The sequence below is a fragment of the Haliotis rufescens genome, unplaced genomic scaffold (genome assembly GCF_023055435.1).
Source record: "Haliotis rufescens isolate VD_foot unplaced genomic scaffold, xgHalRufe1.0.p SCAF_28, whole genome shotgun sequence".
Lineage (NCBI taxonomy): Eukaryota > Metazoa > Mollusca > Gastropoda > Lepetellida > Haliotidae > Haliotis > Haliotis rufescens.
Window position 1 is genome coordinate 2452538 of NW_025963979.1, and position 20288 is coordinate 2472825.

Sequence of the window (20288 nt, forward strand, 5' to 3'; positions counted from 1 at the left end):
GTGTTAATGTCTGTTATGACCCACTAGGGACTTACTGCACAAGGTCTGATGTGTTGATGTCTGTTATGACCCACTAGAGACTTACTGCACAAGGTCTGATGTGTTGATGTCTGTGATGACCCACTAGAGACTGCACAAGGTCTGATGTGTTGATGTCTGTTATGACCCACTTGTGACTTACTGCACAAGGTCTGATGTGTTGATGTTTGTTATGACCCACTAGAGACTTACTGCACAAGGTCTAATGTGTTGATGTTTGTGATGACCAACTAGAAACTTACTGCACAAGGTCTGATGTGTTGATGTTTGTTATGACCCACTAAGATACTGCACAAGGTCTGATGTGTTGATGTCTGTGATGACCCACTAGAGACTGCAGAAGGTCTGATGTGTTGATGTCTGTTATGACCCACTAGTGACTTACTGCACAAGGTCTGATGTGTTGATGTCTGTTATGACCAACTAGAGACTTACTGCACAAGGTCTGATGTGTTGATGTCTGTGATGACCCACTAGAGACTGCACAAGGTCTGATGTGTTGATGTCTGTTATGAGCCACTTGTGACTTACTGCACAAGGTCTGATGTGTTAATGTCTGTTATGACCCACTAGTGACTTACTGCACAAGGTCTGATGTGTTGATGTCTGTTATGACCCACTAGAGACTTACTGCACAAGGTCTGATGTGTTGATGTCTGTGATGACCCACTAGAGACTGCACAAGGTCTGATGTGTTGATGTCTGTTATGACCCACTAGAGACTTACTGCACAAGGTATGATGTGTTGATGCCTGTGATGACCCACTTGTGACTTACTGTACAAGGTCTGATGTGTTGATGTCTGTTATGACCCACTAGTAACTTACTGCACAAGGTCTAATGTGTTGCTGTCTGTGATGAACCACTAGAGACTGCACAATGTCTGATCTCTTGATGTCTGTGATGACCCACTAGAGACTTAATGCACAAGGTCTGATGTGTTCATGTCTGTTATGACCCACTAGAGACTTACTGCACAAGGTCTGATGTGTTGATGTCTGTGATGACCCACTAGAGACTGCACAAGGTCTGATGTGTTGATGTCTGTTATGACCAACTAGTGACTTACTGCACAAGGTCTGATGTGTTGATGTCTGTTATGACCCACTAGAGACTTACTGCACAAGGTCTGATGTGTTGATGTCTGTGATGACCCACTAGAAACTTACTGCACAAGGTCTGATGTGTTGATGTTTGTTATGACCCACTAGAGACTTACTGCACAAGGTCTAATGTGTTGATGTCTGTGATGACCAACTAGAAACTTACTGCACAAGGTCTGATGTGTTGATGTTTGTTATGACCCACTAAGATACTGCACAAGGTCTGATGTGTTGATGTCTGTTATGACCCACTAGAGACTTACTGCACAAGGTCTGATGTGTTGATGTCTGTTATGACCCACTAGAGACTTACTGCACAAGGTCTGATGTGTTGATGTCTGTGATGACCCACTAGAAACTTACTGCACAAGGTCTGATGTGTTGATGTTTGTTATGACCCACTAGAGACTTACTGCACAAGGTCTAATGTGTTGATGTCTGTGATGACCCACTTGTGAATTACTGCAGAAGGTCTGATGTGCTGATGTCTGATATGACACACCAGTGACTTACTGCACAAGGTCTGATGTATTGATGTCTGTGATGACCCACTAGAGACTGCACAAGGTGTGATGTGTTGATGTCTGTTATGACCAACTAGTGACTTACTGCACAAGGTCTGATGTGTTGATGTCTGTTATGACCCACTAGAGACTTACTTCACAAGGTCTGATGTGTTGATGTCTGTGATGACCCACTAGAGACTTACTGCACAAGGTCTGATGTGTTGATGTCTGTTATGACCCACTAGAGACTTACTGCACAAGGTCTGATGTGTTAATGTCTGTTATGACCCACTAGTGACTTACTGCACAAGGTCTGATGTGTTGATGTCTGTTATGACCAACTAGTGACTTACTGCACAAGGTCTGATGTGTTGATGTCTGTTATGACCCACTAGAGACTTACTGCACAAGGTCTGATGTGTTGATGTATGTTATGACCCACTAGAGACTTACTGCACAAGGTATGATGTGTTGATGTCCGTGATGACCCACTAGAAACTTACTGCACAAGGTCTGATGTGTTGATGTTTGTTATGACCCACTAAGATACTGCACAAGGTCTGATGTGTTGATGTCTGTGATGACCCACTAGAGACTGCACAAGGTCTGATGTGTTGATGTCTGTTATGACCCACTAGTGACTTACTGCACAAGGTCTGATGTGTTGATGTCTGTTATGACCAACTAGAGGCTTACTGCACAAGGTCTGATGTGTTGATGTCTGTGATGACCCACTAGAGACTGCACAAGGTCTGATGTGTTGATGTCTGTTATGACCCACTTGTGACTTACTGCACAAGGTCTGATGTGTTAATGTCTGTTATGACCCACTAGTGACTTACTGCACAAGGTCTGATGTGTTGATGTCTGTGATGACCCACTAGAGACTGCACAAGGTCTGATGTGTAGATGTCTGTTATGACCAACTAGAGACTTACTGCACAAGGTCTGATGTGTTGATGTCTGTGATGACCCACTAGGGACTGCACAAGGTCTGATGTGTTGATGTCTGTTATGACCCACTAGAGACTTACTGCACAAGGTATGATGTGTTGATGCCTGTGATGACCCACTTGTGACTTACTGTACAAGGTCTGATGTGTTGATGTCTGTTATGACCCACTAGTAACTTACTGCACAAGGTCTAATGTGTTGCTGTCTGTGATGAACCACTAGAGACTGCACAATGTCTGATCTCTTGATGTCTGTGATGACCCACTAGAGACTTAATGCACAAGGTCTGATGTGTTCATGTCTGTTATGACCCACTAGAGACTTACTGCACAAGGTCTGATGTGTTGATGTCTGTGATGACCCACTAGAGACTGCAGAAGGTCTGATGTGTTGATGTCTGTTATGACCAACTAGTGACTTACTGCACAAGGTCTGATGTGTAGATGTCTGTTATGACCCACTAGAGACTTACTGCACAAGATCTGATGTGTTGATGTCTGTTATGACCCACTAGAGACTTACTGCACAAGGTCTGATGTGTTGATGTCTGTGATGACCCACTAGAAACTTACTGCACAAGGTCTGATGTGTTGATGTTTGTTATGACCCACTAGAGACTTACTGCACAAGGTCTAATGTGTTGATGTCTGTGATGACCAACTAGAAACTTACTGCACAAGGTCTGATGTGTTGATGTTTGTTATGACCCACTAAGATACTGCACAAGGTCTGATGTGTTGATGTCTGTTATGACCCACTAGAGACTGCAGAAGGTCTGATGTGTTGATGTCTGTTATGACCCACTAGTGACTTACTGCACAAGGTCTGATGTGTTGATGTCTGTTATGACCCACTAGAGACTTACTGCACAAGGTCTGATGTGTTGATGTCTGTGATGACCCACTAGAGACTGCACAAGGTCTGATGTGTTGATGTCTGTTATGACCCACTTGTGACTTACTGCACAAGGTCTAATGTGTTAATGTCTGTTATGACCCACTAGTGACTTACTGCACAAGGTCTGATGTGTTGATGTCTGTTATGACCCACTAGAGACTTACTGCACAAGGTCTGATGTGTTGATGTCTGTGATGACCCACTAGAGACTGCAGAAGGTCTGATGTGTTGATGTCTGTTATGACCCACTTGTGACTTACTGCACAAGGTCTGATGTGTTGATGTTTGTTATGACCCACTAGAGACTTACTGCACAAGGTCTAATGTGTTGATGTTTGTGATGACCAACTAGAAACTTACTGCACAAGGTCTGATGTGTTGATGTTTGTTATGACCCACTAAGATACTGCACAAGGTCTGATGTGTTGATGTCTGTGATGACCCACTAGAGACTGCAGAAGGTCTGATGTGTTGATGTCTGTTATGACCCACTAGTGACTTACTGCACAAGGTCTGATGTGTTGATGTCTGTTATGACCAACTAGAGACTTACTGCACAAGGTCTGATGTGTTGATGTCTGTGATGACCCACTAGAGACTGCACAAGGTTTGATGTGTTGATGTCTGTTATGAGCCACTTGTGACTTACTGCACAAGGTCTGATGTGTTAATGTCTGTTATGACCCACTAGTGACTTACTGCACAAGGTCTGATGTGTTGATGTCTGTTATGACCCACTAGAGACTTACTGCACAAGGTCTGATGTGTTGATGTCTGTGATGACCCACTAGAGACTGCACAAGGTCTGATGTGTTGATGTCTGTTATGACCCACTAGAGACTTACTGCACAAGGTATGATGTGTTGATGCCTGTGATGACCCACTTGTGACTTACTGTACAAGGTCTGATGTGTTGATGTCTGTTATGACCCACTAGTAACTTACTGCACAAGGTCTAATGTGTTGCTGTCTGTGATGAACCACTAGAGACTGCACAATGTCTGATCTCTTGATGTCTGTTATGACCCACTAGTGACTTACTGCACAAGGTCTGATGTGTTCATGTCTGTTATGACCCACTAGAGACTTACTGCACAAGGTCTGATGTGTTGATGTCTGTGATGACCCACTAGAGACTGCACAAGGTCTGATGTGTTGATGTCTGTTATGACCCACTAGAGACTTACTGCACAAGGTATGATGTGTTGATGCCTGTGATGACCCACTTGTGACTTACTGTACAAGGTCTGATGTGTTAATGTCTGTTATGACCCACTAGTGACTTACTGCACAAGGTCTGATGTGTTGATGTCTGTTATGACCAACTAGTGACTTACTGCACAAGGTCTGATGTGTTGATGTCTGTTATGACCCACTAGAGACTTACTGCACAAGGTCTGATGTGTTGATGTATGTTATGACCCACTAGAGACTTACTGCACAAGGTATGATGTGTTGATGTCTGTGATGACCCACTAGAAACTTACTGCACAAGGTCTGATGTGTTGATGTTTGTTATGACCCACTAAGATACTGCACAAGGTCTGATGTGTTGATGTCTGTGATGACCCACTAGAGACTGCACAAGGTCTGATGTGTTGATGTCTGTTATGAGCCACTTGTGACTTACTGCACAAGGTCTGATGTGTTAATGTCTGTTATGACCCACTAGTGACTTACTGCACAAGGTCTGATGTGTTGATGTCTGTTATGACCCACTAGAGACTTACTGCACAAGGTCTGATGTGTTGATGTCTGTGATGACCCACTAGAGACTGCACAAGGTCTGATGTGTAGATGTCTGTTATGACCAACTAGAGACTTACTGCACAAGGTCTGATGTGTTGATGTCTGTGATGACCCACTAGGGACTGCACAAGGTCTGATGTGTTGATGTCTGTTATGACCCACTAGAGACTTACTGCACAAGGTATGATGTGTTGATGCCTGTGATGACCCACTTGTGACTTACTGTACAAGGTCTGATGTGTTGATGTCTGTTATGACCCACTAGTAACTTACTGCACAAGGTCTAATGTGTTGCTGTCTGTGATGAACCACTAGAGACTGCACAATGTCTGATCTCTTGATGTCTGTGATGACCCACTAGAGACTTAATGCACAAGGTCTGATGTGTTCATGTCTGTTATGACCCACTAGAGACTTACTGCACAAGGTCTGATGTGTTGATGTCTGTGATGACCCACTAGAGACTGCAGAAGGTCTGATGTGTTGATGTCTGTTATGACCAACTAGTGACTTACTGCACAAGGTCTGATGTGTTGATGTCTGTTATGACCCACTAGAGACTTACTGCACAAGATCTGATGTGTTGATGTCTGTTATGACCCACTAGAGACTTACTGCACAAGGTCTGATGTGTTGATGTCTGTGATGACCCACTAGAAACTTACTGCACAAGGTCTGATGTGTTGATGTTTGTTATGACCCACTAGAGACTTACTGCACAAGGTCTAATGTGTTGATGTCTGTGATGACCAACTAGAAACTTACTGCACAAGGTCTGATGTGTTGATGTTTGTTATGACCCACTAAGATACTGCACAAGGTCTGATGTGTTAATGTCTGTGATGACCCACTAGAGACTGCAGAAGGTCTGATGTGTTGATGTCTGTTATGACCCACTAGTGACTTACTGCACAAGGTCTGATGTGTTGATGTCTGTTATGACCCACTAGAGACTTACTGCACAAGGTCTGATGTGTTGATGTCTGTGATGACCCACTAGAGACTGCACAAGGTCTGATGTGTTGATGTCTGTTATGACCCACTTGTGACTTACTGCACAAGGTCTAATGTGTTAATGTCTGTTATGACCCACTAGTGACTTACTGCACAAGGTCTGATGTGTTGATGTCTGTTATGACCCACTAGAGACTTACTGCACAAGGTCTGATGTGTTGATGTCTGTGATGACCCACTAGAGACTGCAGAAGGTCTGATGTGTTGATGTCTGTTATGACCCACTTGTGACTTACTGCACAAGGTCTGATGTGTTGATGTTTGTTATGACCCACTAGAGACTTACTGCACAAGGTCTAATGTGTTGATGTTTGTGATGACCAACTAGAAACTTACTGCACAAGGTCTGATGTGTTGATGTTTGTTATGACCCACTAAGATACTGCACAAGGTCTGATGTGTTGATGTCTGTGATGACCCACTAGAGACTGCAGAAGGTCTGATGTGTTGATGTCTGTTATGACCCACTAGTGACTTACTGCACAAGGTCTGATGTGTTGATGTCTGTTATGACCAACTAGAGACTTACTGCACAAGGTCTGATGTGTTGATGTCTGTGATGACCCACTAGAGACTGCACAAGGTTTGATGTGTTGATGTCTGTTATGAGCCACTTGTGACTTACTGCACAAGGTCTGATGTGTTAATGTCTGTTATGACCCACTAGTGACTTACTGCACAAGGTCTGATGTGTTGATGTCTGTTATGACCCACTAGAGACTTACTGCACAAGGTCTGATGTGTTGATGTCTGTGATGACCCACTAGAGACTGCACAAGGTCTGATGTGTTGATGTCTGTTATGACCCACTAGAGACTTACTGCACAAGGTATGATGTGTTGATGCCTGTGATGACCCACTGTGACTTACTGTACAAGGTCTGATGTGTTGATGTCTGTTATGACCCACTAGTAACTTACTGCACAAGGTCTAATGTGTTGCTGTCTGTGATGAACCACTAGAGACTGCACAATGTCTGATCTCTTGATGTCTGTGATGACCCACTAGAGACTTAATGCACAAGGTCTGATGTGTTCATGTCTGTTATGACCCACTAGAGACTTACTGCACAAGGTCTGATGTGTTGATGTCTGTGATGACCCACTAGAGACTGCACAAGGTCTGATGTGTTGATGTCTGTTATGACCAACTAGTGACTTACTGCACAAGGTCTGATGTGTTGATGTCTGTTATGACCCACTAGAGACTTACTGCACAAGGTCTGATGTGTTGATGTCTGTTATGACCCACTAGAGACTTACTGCACAAGGTCTGATGTGTTGATGTCTGTGATGACCAACTAGAAACTTACTGCACAAGGTCTGATGTGTTGATGTTTGTTATGACCCACTAGAGACTTACTGCACAAGGTCTAATGTGTTGATGTCTGTGATGACCAACTAGAAACTTACTGCACAAGGTCTGATGTGTTGATGTTTGTTATGACCCACTAAGATACTGCACAAGGTCTGATGTGTTGATGTCTGTTATGACCCACTAGAGACTTACTGCACAAGGTCTGATGTGTTGATGTCTGTTATGACCCACTAGAGACTTACTGCACAAGGTCTGATGTGTTCATGTCTGTGATGACCCACTAGAAACTTACTGCACAAGGTCTGATGTGTTGATGTCTGTGATGACCCACTAGAGACTGCACAAGGTCTGATGTGTTGATGTCTGTTATGACCCACTAGAGACTTACTGCACAAGGTATGATGTGTTGATGCCTGTGATGACCCACTTGTGACTTACTGTACAAGGTCTGATGTGTTAATGTCTGTTATGACCCACTAGTGACTTACTGCACAAGGTCTGATGTGTTGATGTCTGTTATGACCAACTAGTGACTTACTGCACAAGGTCTGATGTGTTGATGTCTGTTATGACCCACTAGAGACTTACTGCACAAGGTCTGATGTGTTGATGTATGTTATGACCCACTAGAGACTTACTGCACAAGGTATGATGTGTTGATGTCTGTGATGACCCACTAGAAACTTACTGCACAAGGTCTGATGTGTTGATGTTTGTTATGACCCACTAAGATACTGCACAAGGTCTGATGTGTTGATGTCTGTGATGACCCACTAGAGACTGCACAAGGTCTGATGTGTTGATGTCTGTTATGAGCCACTTGTGACTTACTGCACAAGGTCTGATGTGTTAATGTCTGTTATGACCCACTAGTGACTTACTGCACAAGGTCTGATGTGTTGATGTCTGTTATGACCCACTAGAGACTTACTGCACAAGGTCTGATGTGTTGATGTCTGTGATGACCCACTAGAGACTGCACAAGGTCTGATGTGTAGATGTCTGTTATGACCAACTAGAGACTTACTGCACAAGGTCTGATGTGTTGATGTCTGTGATGACCCACTAGGGACTGCACAAGGTCTGATGTGTTGATGTCTGTTATGACCCACTAGAGACTTACTGCACAAGGTATGATGTGTTGATGCCTGTGATGACCCACTTGTGACTTACTGTACAAGGTCTGATGTGTTGATGTCTGTTATGACCCACTAGTAACTTACTGCACAAGGTCTAATGTGTTGCTGTCTGTGATGAACCACTAGAGACTGCACAATGTCTGATCTCTTGATGTCTGTGATGACCCACTAGAGACTTAATGCACAAGGTCTGATGTGTTCATGTCTGTTATGACCCACTAGAGACTTACTGCACAAGGTCTGATGTGTTGATGTCTGTGATGACCCACTAGAGACTGCAGAAGGTCTGATGTGTTGATGTCTGTTATGACCAACTAGTGACTTACTGCACAAGGTCTGATGTGTTGATGTCTGTTATGACCCACTAGAGACTTACTGCACAAGATCTGATGTGTTGATGTCTGTTATGACCCACTAGAGACTTACTGCACAAGGTCTGATGTGTTGATGTCTGTGATGACCCACTAGAAACTTACTGCACAAGGTCTGATGTGTTGATGTTTGTTATGACCCACTAGAGACTTACTGCACAAGGTCTAATGTGTTGATGTCTGTGATGACCAACTAGAAACTTACTGCACAAGGTCTGATGTGTTGATGTTTGTTATGACCCACTAAGATACTGCACAAGGTCTGATGTGTTAATGTCTGTGATGACCCACTAGAGACTGCAGAAGGTCTGATGTGTTGATGTCTGTTATGACCCACTAGTGACTTACTGCACAAGGTCTGATGTGTTGATGTCTGTTATGACCCACTAGAGACTTACTGCACAAGGTCTGATGTGTTGATGTCTGTGATGACCCACTAGAGACTGCACAAGGTCTGATGTGTTGATGTCTGTTATGACCCACTTGTGACTTACTGCACAAGGTCTAATGTGTTAATGTCTGTTATGACCCACTAGTGACTTACTGCACAAGGTCTGATGTGTTGATGTCTGTTATGACCCACTAGAGACTTACTGCACAAGGTCTGATGTGTTGATGTCTGTGATGACCCACTAGAAACTGCAGAAGGTCTGATGTGTTGATGTCTGTTATGACCCACTTGTGACTTACTGCACAAGGTCTGATGTGTTGATGTTTGTTATGACCCACTAGAGACTTACTGCACAAGGTCTAATGTGTTGATGTTTGTGATGACCAACTAGAAACTTACTGCACAAGGTCTGATGTGTTGATGTTTGTTATGACCCACTAAGATACTGCACAAGGTCTGATGTGTTGATGTCTGTGATGACCCACTAGAGACTGCAGAAGGTCTGATGTGTTGATGTCTGTTATGACCCACTAGTGACTTACTGCACAAGGTCTGATGTGTTGATGTCTGTTATGACCAACTAGAGACTTACTGCACAAGGTCTGATGTGTTGATGTCTGTGATGACCCACTAGAGACTGCACAAGGTTTGATGTGTTGATGTCTGTTATGAGCCACTTGTGACTTACTGCACAAGGTCTGATGTGTTAATGTCTGTTATGACCCACTAGTGACTTACTGCACAAGGTCTGATGTGTTGATGTCTGTTATGACCCACTAGAGACTTACTGCACAAGGTCTGATGTGTTGATGTCTGTGATGACCCACTAGAGACTGCACAAGGTCTGATGTGTTGATGTCTGTTATGACCCACTAGAGACTTACTGCACAAGGTATGATGTGTTGATGCCTGTGATGACCCACTGTGACTTACTGTACAAGGTCTGATGTGTTGATGTCTGTTATGACCCACTAGTAACTTACTGCACAAGGTCTAATGTGTTGCTGTCTGTGATGAACCACTAGAGACTGCACAATGTCTGATCTCTTGATGTCTGTGATGACCCACTAGAGACTTAATGCACAAGGTCTGATGTGTTCATGTCTGTTATGACCCACTAGAGACTTACTGCACAAGGTCTGATGTGTTGATGTCTGTGATGACCCACTAGAGACTGCACAAGGTCTGATGTGTTGATGTCTGTTATGACCAACTAGTGACTTACTGCACAAGGTCTGATGTGTTGATGTCTGTTATGACCCACTAGAGACTTACTGCACAAGGTCTGATGTGTTGATGTCTGTTATGACCCACTAGAGACTTACTGCACAAGGTCTGATGTGTTGATGTCTGTGATGACCAACTAGAAACTTACTGCACAAGGTCTGATGTGTTGATGTTTGTTATGACCCACTAGAGACTTACTGCACAAGGTCTAATGTGTTGATGTCTGTGATGACCAACTAGAAACTTACTGCACAAGGTCTGATGTGTTGATGTTTGTTATGACCCACTAAGATACTGCACAAGGTCTGATGTGTTGATGTCTGTTATGACCCACTAGAGACTTACTGCACAAGGTCTGATGTGTTGATGTCTGTTATGACCCACTAGAGACTTACTGCACAAGGTCTGATGTGTTGATGTCTGTGATGACCCACTAGAAACTTACTGCACAAGGTCTGATGTGTTGATGTTTGTTATGACCCACTAGAGACTTACTGCACAAGGTCTAATGTGTTGATGTCTGTGATGACCCACTTGTGAATTACTGCAGAAGGTCTGATGTGCTGATGTCTGATATGACACACCAGTGACTTACTGCACAAGGTCTGATGTATTGATGTCTGTGATGACCCACTAGAGACTGCACAAGGTGTGATGTGTTGATGTCTGTTATGACCAACTAGTGACTTACTGCACAAGGTCTGATGTGTTCATGTCTGTTATGACCCACTAGAGACTTACTTCACAAGGTCTGATGTGTTGATGTCTGTGATGACCCACTAGAGACTTACTGCACAAGGTCTGATGTGTTGATGTCTGTTATGACCCACTAGTGACTTACTGCACAAGATCTGATGTGTTGATGTCTGTTATGACCAACTAGAGACTTACTGCACAAGGTCTGATGTGTTGATGTCTGTGATGACCCACTAGAGACTGCACAAGGTCTGATGTGTTGATGTCTGTTATGACCCACTAGAGACTTACTGCACAAGGTCTGATGTGTTAATGTCTGTTATGACCCACTAGTGACTTACTGCACAAGGTCTGATGTGTTGATGTCTGTTATGACCAACTAGTGACTTACTGCACAAGGTCTGATGTGTTGATGTCTGTTATGACCCACTAGAGACTTACTGCACAAGGTCTGATGTGTTGATGTATGTTATGACCCACTAGAGACTTACTGCACAAGGTATGATGTGTTGATGTCTGTGATGACCCACTAGAAACTTACTGCACAAGGTCTGATGTGTTGATGTTTGTTATGACCCACTAAGATACTGCACAAGGTCTGATGTGTTGATGTCCGTGATGACCCACTAGAGACTGCACAAGGTCTGATGTGTTGATGTCTGTTATGACCCACTAGTGACTTACTGCACAAGGTCTGATGTGTTGATGTCTGTTATGACCAACTAGAGGCTTACTGCACAAGGTCTGATGTGTTGATGTCTGTGATGACCCACTAGAGACTGCACAAGGTCTGATGTGTTGATGTCTGTTATGACCCACTTGTGACTTACTGCACAAGGTCTGATGTGTTAATGTCTGTTATGACCCACTAGTGACTTACTGCACAAGGTCTGATGTGTTCATGTCTGTTATGACCCACTAGAGACTTACTGCACAAGGTCTGATGTGTTGATGTCTGTGATGACCCACTAGAGACTGCACAAGGTCTGATGTGTAGATGTCTGTTATGACCAACTAGAGACTTACTGCACAAGGTCTGATGTGTTGATGTCTGTGATGACCCACTAGGGACTGCACAAGGTCTGATGTGTTGATGTCTGTTATGACCCACTAGAGACTTACTGCACAAGGTATGATGTGTTGATGTCTGTGATGACCCACTTGTGACTTACTGTACAAGGTCTGATGTGTTGATGTCTGTTATGACCCACTAGTAACTTACTGCACAAGGTCTAATGTGTTGCTGTCTGTGATGAACCACTAGAGACTGCACAATGTCTGATCTCTTGATGTCTGTGATGACCCACTAGAGACTTAATGCACAAGGTCTGATGTGTTCATGTCTGTTATGACCCACTAGAGACTTACTGCACAAGGTCTGATGTGTTGATGTCTGTGATGACCCACTAGAGACTGCAGAAGGTCTGATGTGTTGATGTCTGTTATGACCAACTAGTGACTTACTGCACAAGGTCTGATGTGTTGATGTCTGTTATGACCCACTAGAGACTTACTGCACAAGATCTGATGTGTTGATGTCTGTTATGACCCACTAGAGACTTACTGCACAAGGTCTGATGTGTTGATGTCTGTGATGACCCACTAGAAACTTACTGCACAAGGTCTGATGTGTTGATGTTTGTTATGACCCACTAGAGACTTACTGCACAAGGTCTAATGTGTTGATGTCTGTGATGACATACTAGAAACTTACTGCACAAGGTCTGATGTGTTGATGTTTGTTATGACCCACTAAGATACTGCACAAGGTCTGATGTGTTGATGTCTGTGATGACCCACTAGAGACTGCAGAAGGTCTGATGTGTTGATGTCTGTTATGACCCACTAGTGACTTACTGCACAAGGTCTGATGTGTTGATGTCTGTTATGACCCACTAGAGACTTACTGCACAAGGTCTGATGTGTTGATGTCTGTGATGACCCACTAGAGACTGCACAAGGTCTGATGTGTTGATGTCTGTTATGACCCACTAGAGACTTACTGCACAAGGTCTGATGTGTTGATGTCTGTGATGACCCACTAGAGACTGCACAAGGTCTGATGTGTTGATGTCTGTTATGACCCACTTGTGACTTACTGCACAAGGTCTGATGTGTTGATGTTTGTTATGACCCACTAGAGACTTACTGCACAAGGTCTAATGTGTTGATGTTTGTGATGACCAACTAGAAACTTACTGCACAAGGTCTGATGTGTTGATGTTTGTTATGACCCACTAAGATACTGCACAAGGTCTGATGTGTTGATGTCTGTGATGACCCACTAGAGACTGCAGAAGGTCTGATGTGTTGATGTCTGTTATGACCCACTAGTGACTTACTGCACAAGGTCTGATGTGTTGATGTCTGTTATGACCAACTAGAGACTTACTGCACAAGGTCTGATGTGTTGATGTCTGTGATGACCCACTAGAGACTGCACAAGGTCTGATGTGTTGATGTCTGTTATGAGCCACTTGTGACTTACTGCACAAGGTCTGATGTGTTAATGTCTGTTATGACCCACTAGTGACTTACTGCACAAGGTCTGATGTGTTGATGTCTGTTATGACCCACTAGAGACTTACTGCACAAGGTCTGATGTGTTGATGTCTGTGATGACCCACTAGAGACTGCACAAGGTCTGATGTGTTGATGTCTGTTATGACCCACTAGAGACTTACTGCACAAGGTATGATGTGTTGATGCCTGTGATGACCCACTTGTGACTTACTGTACAAGGTCTGATGTGTTGATGTCTGTTATGACCCACTAGTAACTTACTGCACAAGGTCTAATGTGTTGCTGTCTGTGATGAACCACTAGAGACTGCACAATGTCTGATCTCTTGATGTCTGTTATGACCCACTAGAGACTTAATGCACAAGGTCTGATGTGTTCATGTCTGTTATGACCCACTAGAGACTTACTGCACAAGGTCTGATGTGTTGATGTCTGTGATGACCCACTAGAGACTGCACAAGGTCTGATGTGTTGATGTCTGTTATGACCAACTAGTGACTTACTGCACAAGGTCTGATGTGTTGATGTCTGTTATGACCCACTAGAGACTTACTGCACAAGGTCTGATGTGTTGATGTCTGTTATGACCAACTAGAGACTTACTGCACAAGGTCTGATGTGTTGATGTCTGTGATGACCCACTAGAAACTTACTGCACAAGGTCTGATGTGTTGATGTTTGTTATGACCCACTAGAGACTTACTGCACAAGGTCTAATGTGTTGATGTCTGTGATGACCAACTAGAAACTTACTGCACAAGGTCTGATGTGTTGATGTTTGTTATGACCCACTAAGATACTGCACAAGGTCTGATGTGTTGATGTCTGTTATGACCCACTAGAGACTTACTGCACAAGGTCTGATGTGTTGATGTCTGTTATGACCCACTAGAGACTTACTGCACAAGGTCTGATGTGTTGATGTCTGTGATGACCCACTAGAAACTTACTGCACAAGGTCTGATGTGTTGATGTTTGTTATGACCCACTAGAGACTTACTGCACAAGGTCTAATGTGTTGATGTCTGTGATGACCCACTTGTGAATTACTGCACAAGGTCTGATGTGCTGATGTCTGATATGACACACCAGTGACTTACTGCACAAGGTCTGATGTATTGATGTCTGTGATGACCCACTAGAGACTGCACAAGGTGTGATGTGTTGATGTCTGTTATGACCAACTAGTGACTTACTGCACAAGGTCTGATGTGTTCATGTCTGTTATGACCCACTAGAGACTTACTTCACAAGGTCTGATGTGTTGATGTCTGTGATGACCCACTAGAGACTTACTGCACAAGGTCTGATGTGTTGATGTCTGTGATGACCCACTAGTGACTTACTGCACAAGGTCTGATGTGTTGATGTCTGTGATGACCCACTAGAGACTTACTGCACAAAGTCTGATGTGTTGATGTCTGTTATGACCCACAAGAGACTTACTGCACAAGGTCTAATGTGTTGATGTCTGTGATGACCCACTTGTGACTTACTGCACAAGGTCTGATGTGTTGATGTCTGTGATGATCCACTAGTGACTTACTTCACAAGGTCTGATGTGCTGATGTCTGATATGACACACCAGTGACTTACTGCACAAGGTCTGATGTGTTGATGTCTGTGATGACCCACTAGAGACTGCACAAGGTCTGATGTGTTGATGTTTGTTATGACCAACTAGTGACTTACTGCACAAGGTCTGATGTGTTGATGTCTGTTATGACCCACTAGAGACTTACTGCACAAGGTCTGATGTGTTGATGTCTGTGATGACCCACTAGTGACTTACTGCACAAGGTCTGATGTGTTGATGTCTGTGATGACCCACTAGAGACTTACTGCACAAGGTCTGATGTGTTGATGTCTGTTATGACCCACTAGAGACTTACTGCACAAGGTCTGATGTGTTGATGTCTGTGATGACCCACTAGAAACTTACTGCACAAGGTCTAATGTGTTGATGTCTGTTATGACCCACTAGAGACTTACTGCACAAGGTCTAATGTGTTGATGTCTGTGATGACCCACTTGTGACTTACTGCACAAGGTCTGATGTGTTGATGTCTGTGATGACCCACTAGTGACTTACTTCACAAGGTCTGATGTGCTGATGTCTGATATGACACACCAGTGACTTACTGCACAAGGTCTGATGTGTTGATGTCTGTGATGACCCACTAGAGACTGCACAAGATCTGATGTGTTGATGTCTGTTATGACCAACTAGTGACTTACTGCACAAGGTCTGATGTGTTGATGTCTGTTATGACCCACTAGAGACTTACTGCACAAGGTCTGATGTGTTGATGTCTGTGATGACCCACTAGAGACTTACTGCACAAGGTCTGATGTGTTGATGTCTGTGATGACCCACTAGTGACTTACTGCACAAGGTCTGATGTGTTGATGTCTGTGATGACCCACTAGAGACTTACTGCACAAGGTCTGATGTGTTGATGTCTGTTATGACCCACTAGAGACTTACTGCACAAGGCCGGCCACTTCATCCTCATACAAGTAGGCTGCATTGTATTTGATGACGTTGATAAGCAGAGACAGGAAGTTGCTGATGTAACCAGCTGATATCACCTCCGACATCCACTTCAATAGGAAAGGACCTGCAAGTATATAATTGTGCTACAAATAATACTACCAATATGAGAAATAAAGTCACAATGTTTCAGATCAACTTAGTTTGGGTTTGTGCCTGATGTTGTTCCAAACAGAAGAGGCGACACCCTTGTATCGGGTATCAGGGTATCGTCGGTGTCAACATCTACAAACATTCCTGTCATCAGGAAACGAGAGTCAATGCAAAAAGGAAAACCTGAATAGGTGACAGAAATAGACTGATGCAGGTAGCCAAAAACTAGAACTGACCTAAAAGCAAATGCGGAATGCAGTAGAGCCCTCTAGTATTGGGTGATTAACACCAGAGAGGGGGACAGGGCCCGCTCAAGGTATCAGAGAATCAATGGTGTTAGGGATTGGTGACCTGTTGGGCTACAACCAGGGGATCAAAACTGTGAACACCGATATCTTCCAAGGGCTACATCACAGAGGTAGTGGCTGACAAAGATGCTGTCAGATTGCCAATAATGGCCTTCCATGATCGACTTGGGGTTTCAATCCAGCAGCTTTATAAGCTTGGAGGATGACCGACCGGAGCCACAAGGAAATAATATTGTAACGGAACGGCCAAAGACTGATTGATAATTACTTGTGGACAAATTACTGCCAGAGGCGGAAATGCATATGCGGATAAACCTCCCCTGGGAACGCTGAGAGCGTTGACTGCCATATCTGACTGATCCGGCACCAGTGAGATGTCCGGCCTGGACAGAGCATGTGCCAAAACATGCCATGGGAGGCCATGGTAGATGAGGTTGTCTACAACAGGGGTATCCGATTGTGTCCTGTCGGGACAATATGTGGAAAAGTGTGTTCACCTGCGAACCAATACCAAACCCCATGTAGACGAAATATACCCGCTCCACAACCGATCGCCAAGGCATCGACTTAACCAGTAAGTTGGAAGTCAAAGCAATGTCCATAAGGTTAGGTGAAAATCTGGAAAACTGTGGTTCTGGAAAGTTGCACTGTACTGCACAAAGTAATGTGATCATTTCCATCCCTTGAGCGTAGTATAAGGGCTCACGTTCTTATTTTGAGATGACGATGAAGGAAGGCAACATGATACTTGGCATGTAGTTAACAGGGATTGATGGAACAGTCGTGGGAAGAATAAGAAAATTGACACTGTATCTGGTACCCAAGGCTGAAGATATAAAAATGTCGTTGTCTAAAAGATCATACCATACAAAGTAAGGCAATCTTTTCCATCCCTTGAACGCCGTATAAGGGCTACCATTGATATAGCGAGGGGGCGATGAAACGTGGTGCCTCGCAACTGCCGTATTGGTAGCAGAGGACTACCGTTTCCATCCACTTCACATGGATGTAAAACAACAGGCGTCTGGTTGAGTGGTTGTGTTAAGTATGCTAACCAATCTCTAGAAATATTTTGCACTGCTCCCAATAGGTCAGTAGACCTAATTCGGGTCGCATTGTTTACAGTCGGAGTACTCGACATGTGACATGTAAATGAACCTGTGCAGTAGCAGAGAAAAACGCATTGTAGATGGAAATGAGGTGCAATGTCCACACACAGACAATTCCGAATGAGTTCTGCAAAAAATTGAGGGACCAATGGGAGTGCCATGGAAAAAACGGGACCGTCGTGGAAGAGCCTCTTTGAGGAACGCTGGCTCTAAGGCAGGGTAGAGGAGCGTTGGTGCTGGCGATGTCAACAAAGAAGACAGTGGATGTCGTCGTCGAATGGCAAGGCCGGTGTAGAGCAAATATGAACACCGTGATATGAGAGACGCCTTGTCCTGACCAGTCAACGATTATCCCGAGAAGTGGGTACCTGTGGCCTTTGACCATGGGGTCAAACAGGCTAAATGAGCGTGAACAGTGAAAATCTGCAAGTTCTGATACAGACACTGTCCACCAGAAGCCATGTTTAGCAGGGAAACCCAGCATCAGCATCGGATCGTAGGAGGCTTTGAAGAAACAGCTTCAACAAACATGTGAGCTCCTTCAGCTTCATCCAAGGAGTGAACCTGCAGGTCATCTCTCCTAAAGCATGGTGCTTTGAATTACGGGGTTAAGAAGAATGTCGCAAAACAAAACTTAGTCCTGACAACCAGTTGGCAAGTTGAATCAGACCAAAACCTACTGGTTTGAAAAGATTCCTCCGAAGAGGTTGAAAGATAGTCACGATCCCGACGATGTACAGGAGAGCAGCTACAGGAGCGGCGACGATAAAAAAAGACCTGGTTTCACCTTGACGCTCCATCGTGACGATCTAGACTGATGAGAGTCGAAGGAGGTGCCAGTGCCATCGCCGCCGTTGGAGCAGTGGAAGCCAAGGTCCGGTGATGATGAAGTAGAGTAGAGGATGGGAGGTGCCTGAGGGACCGAAGCTAAGATACCTAGATGCTGTTGGAAGAAAAACCAAGGTGCCGACGGCGCCGCCTTTCTTGAGCGCTAGTGGTGCTGCTTTTGTTGATGTAGATAGCAGGGCGTCACCGGAGGAGGGAACGATGTTGTCGATAAAGGTCACGGCAAGTGTGGCATAGAAGACAGCAAAAGGGAGTTGTAAGCCATATCATTGTGTTGACAAGCAAGTTGAGTGAGGTGTGTCCTCGATACTTGTATGAGTTGAAGGAGCACAGTGACGAAGGACCGCAATATAGGCATTGCGCTGTGAAAGTACAGGGCGTCGTACAATCAACGCAGAAGGAGAGGGCCCCAATCAGATTTGTTCCCGCAGCAGCAAGTGTGGCAAGACATAAAGTCTGGAATTTAAGCCAAAACATAATGATGTGGCAAAACCACAACGGGAAGCACAATGTAACTCAAAACTCTTTATTTTATTTAAGTTTATGAGAGCAAACAATTATGCTAAAAGGTAGTCACAAATTAAAGCTTTTAAACACGCCAACACAAAATAAACAAGCGTATAGTCGACGAAGTCATCTATATCCCTCGCCCATTTTAACACGTTATGGTGCCAAACCAGGTAACTGACCCAACATTTCTCTTAGCCCATGTCAAAATAGCTGCAATGGAAATTCTAAAATAAACATTCCAAAACTAGTTAATATCAAATGGCACCAGTTCAGTATGTGCTTTATATATAGACATGCAATGTTTGCCAAGGAAATATTTAACAGTTTATTTGTTATACTCCATAAGTGAACCCACCCCATATTAAAAACTTAAATCCAACTTGTTGCCATGGAAGCGTAAAAATTAAAAGTGTCTAAAATTCTTAAATAGCAAAAGGCACCAGTTCAGTATGTGTCTGGTAAACATGCAAAGTTTGTTAGAAAGTATTGAATGGCTTTTGAGTTACGCTCCGGAAACAAACTCTACCCTTATAGAACCTAAGTCCAACTTGTTGCCATGGAAATGTAAAAAAAAAAAATGTCTAAAATTCTTAAATAGCAAAAGGCACCAGTTCAGTATGTGTCTGGTAAACATGCAAAGTTTTGTTAGAAAGTATTGAATGGCTTTTGAGTTACGCTCCGGAAACAAACTCTACCCTTATAGAACCTAAGTCCAACTTGTTGCCATGGAAATGTAAAAAATAAAAATTTCTAAAATTCCTTAATAGCAAAAGGCACCAGTTCAGCATGATTCTGATAGGCATTCAAAGTTTCAGAGAGAAATATTTAACGGTTTTTGAGTTATGCTCCGGAAATGATTTTGGGACGCACTGACGCATGGACTCACAGACGGATGTATGGATGGAGCCCAATTCAATATATGTAGTGTATTACCCAAACAAA

The 20288-nt window shown here is 43.8% G+C and overlaps 1 protein-coding gene across 5 annotated transcripts in view; it reads right to left on the reverse strand.

Annotated features, from left to right (window-relative positions):
* The window catches only part of LOC124123002 (tuberin-like), a 253029-nt gene that overhangs the window by 183629 nt on the left and 49112 nt on the right, over positions 1–20288 (reverse strand). For all 5 annotated transcript variants that reach the window (XR_007222962.1, XM_048402652.1, XM_048402651.1 and 2 more), the window contains one exon: positions 16415–16547. Coding sequence is in view for 4 of the 5 variants with exons in the window: in XM_048402652.1 (XP_048258609.1) it covers positions 16415–16547 (133 nt within the window). In the remaining variant the exon portion in view is untranslated. The remainder of the gene's footprint in view (positions 1–16414; positions 16548–20288) is intronic.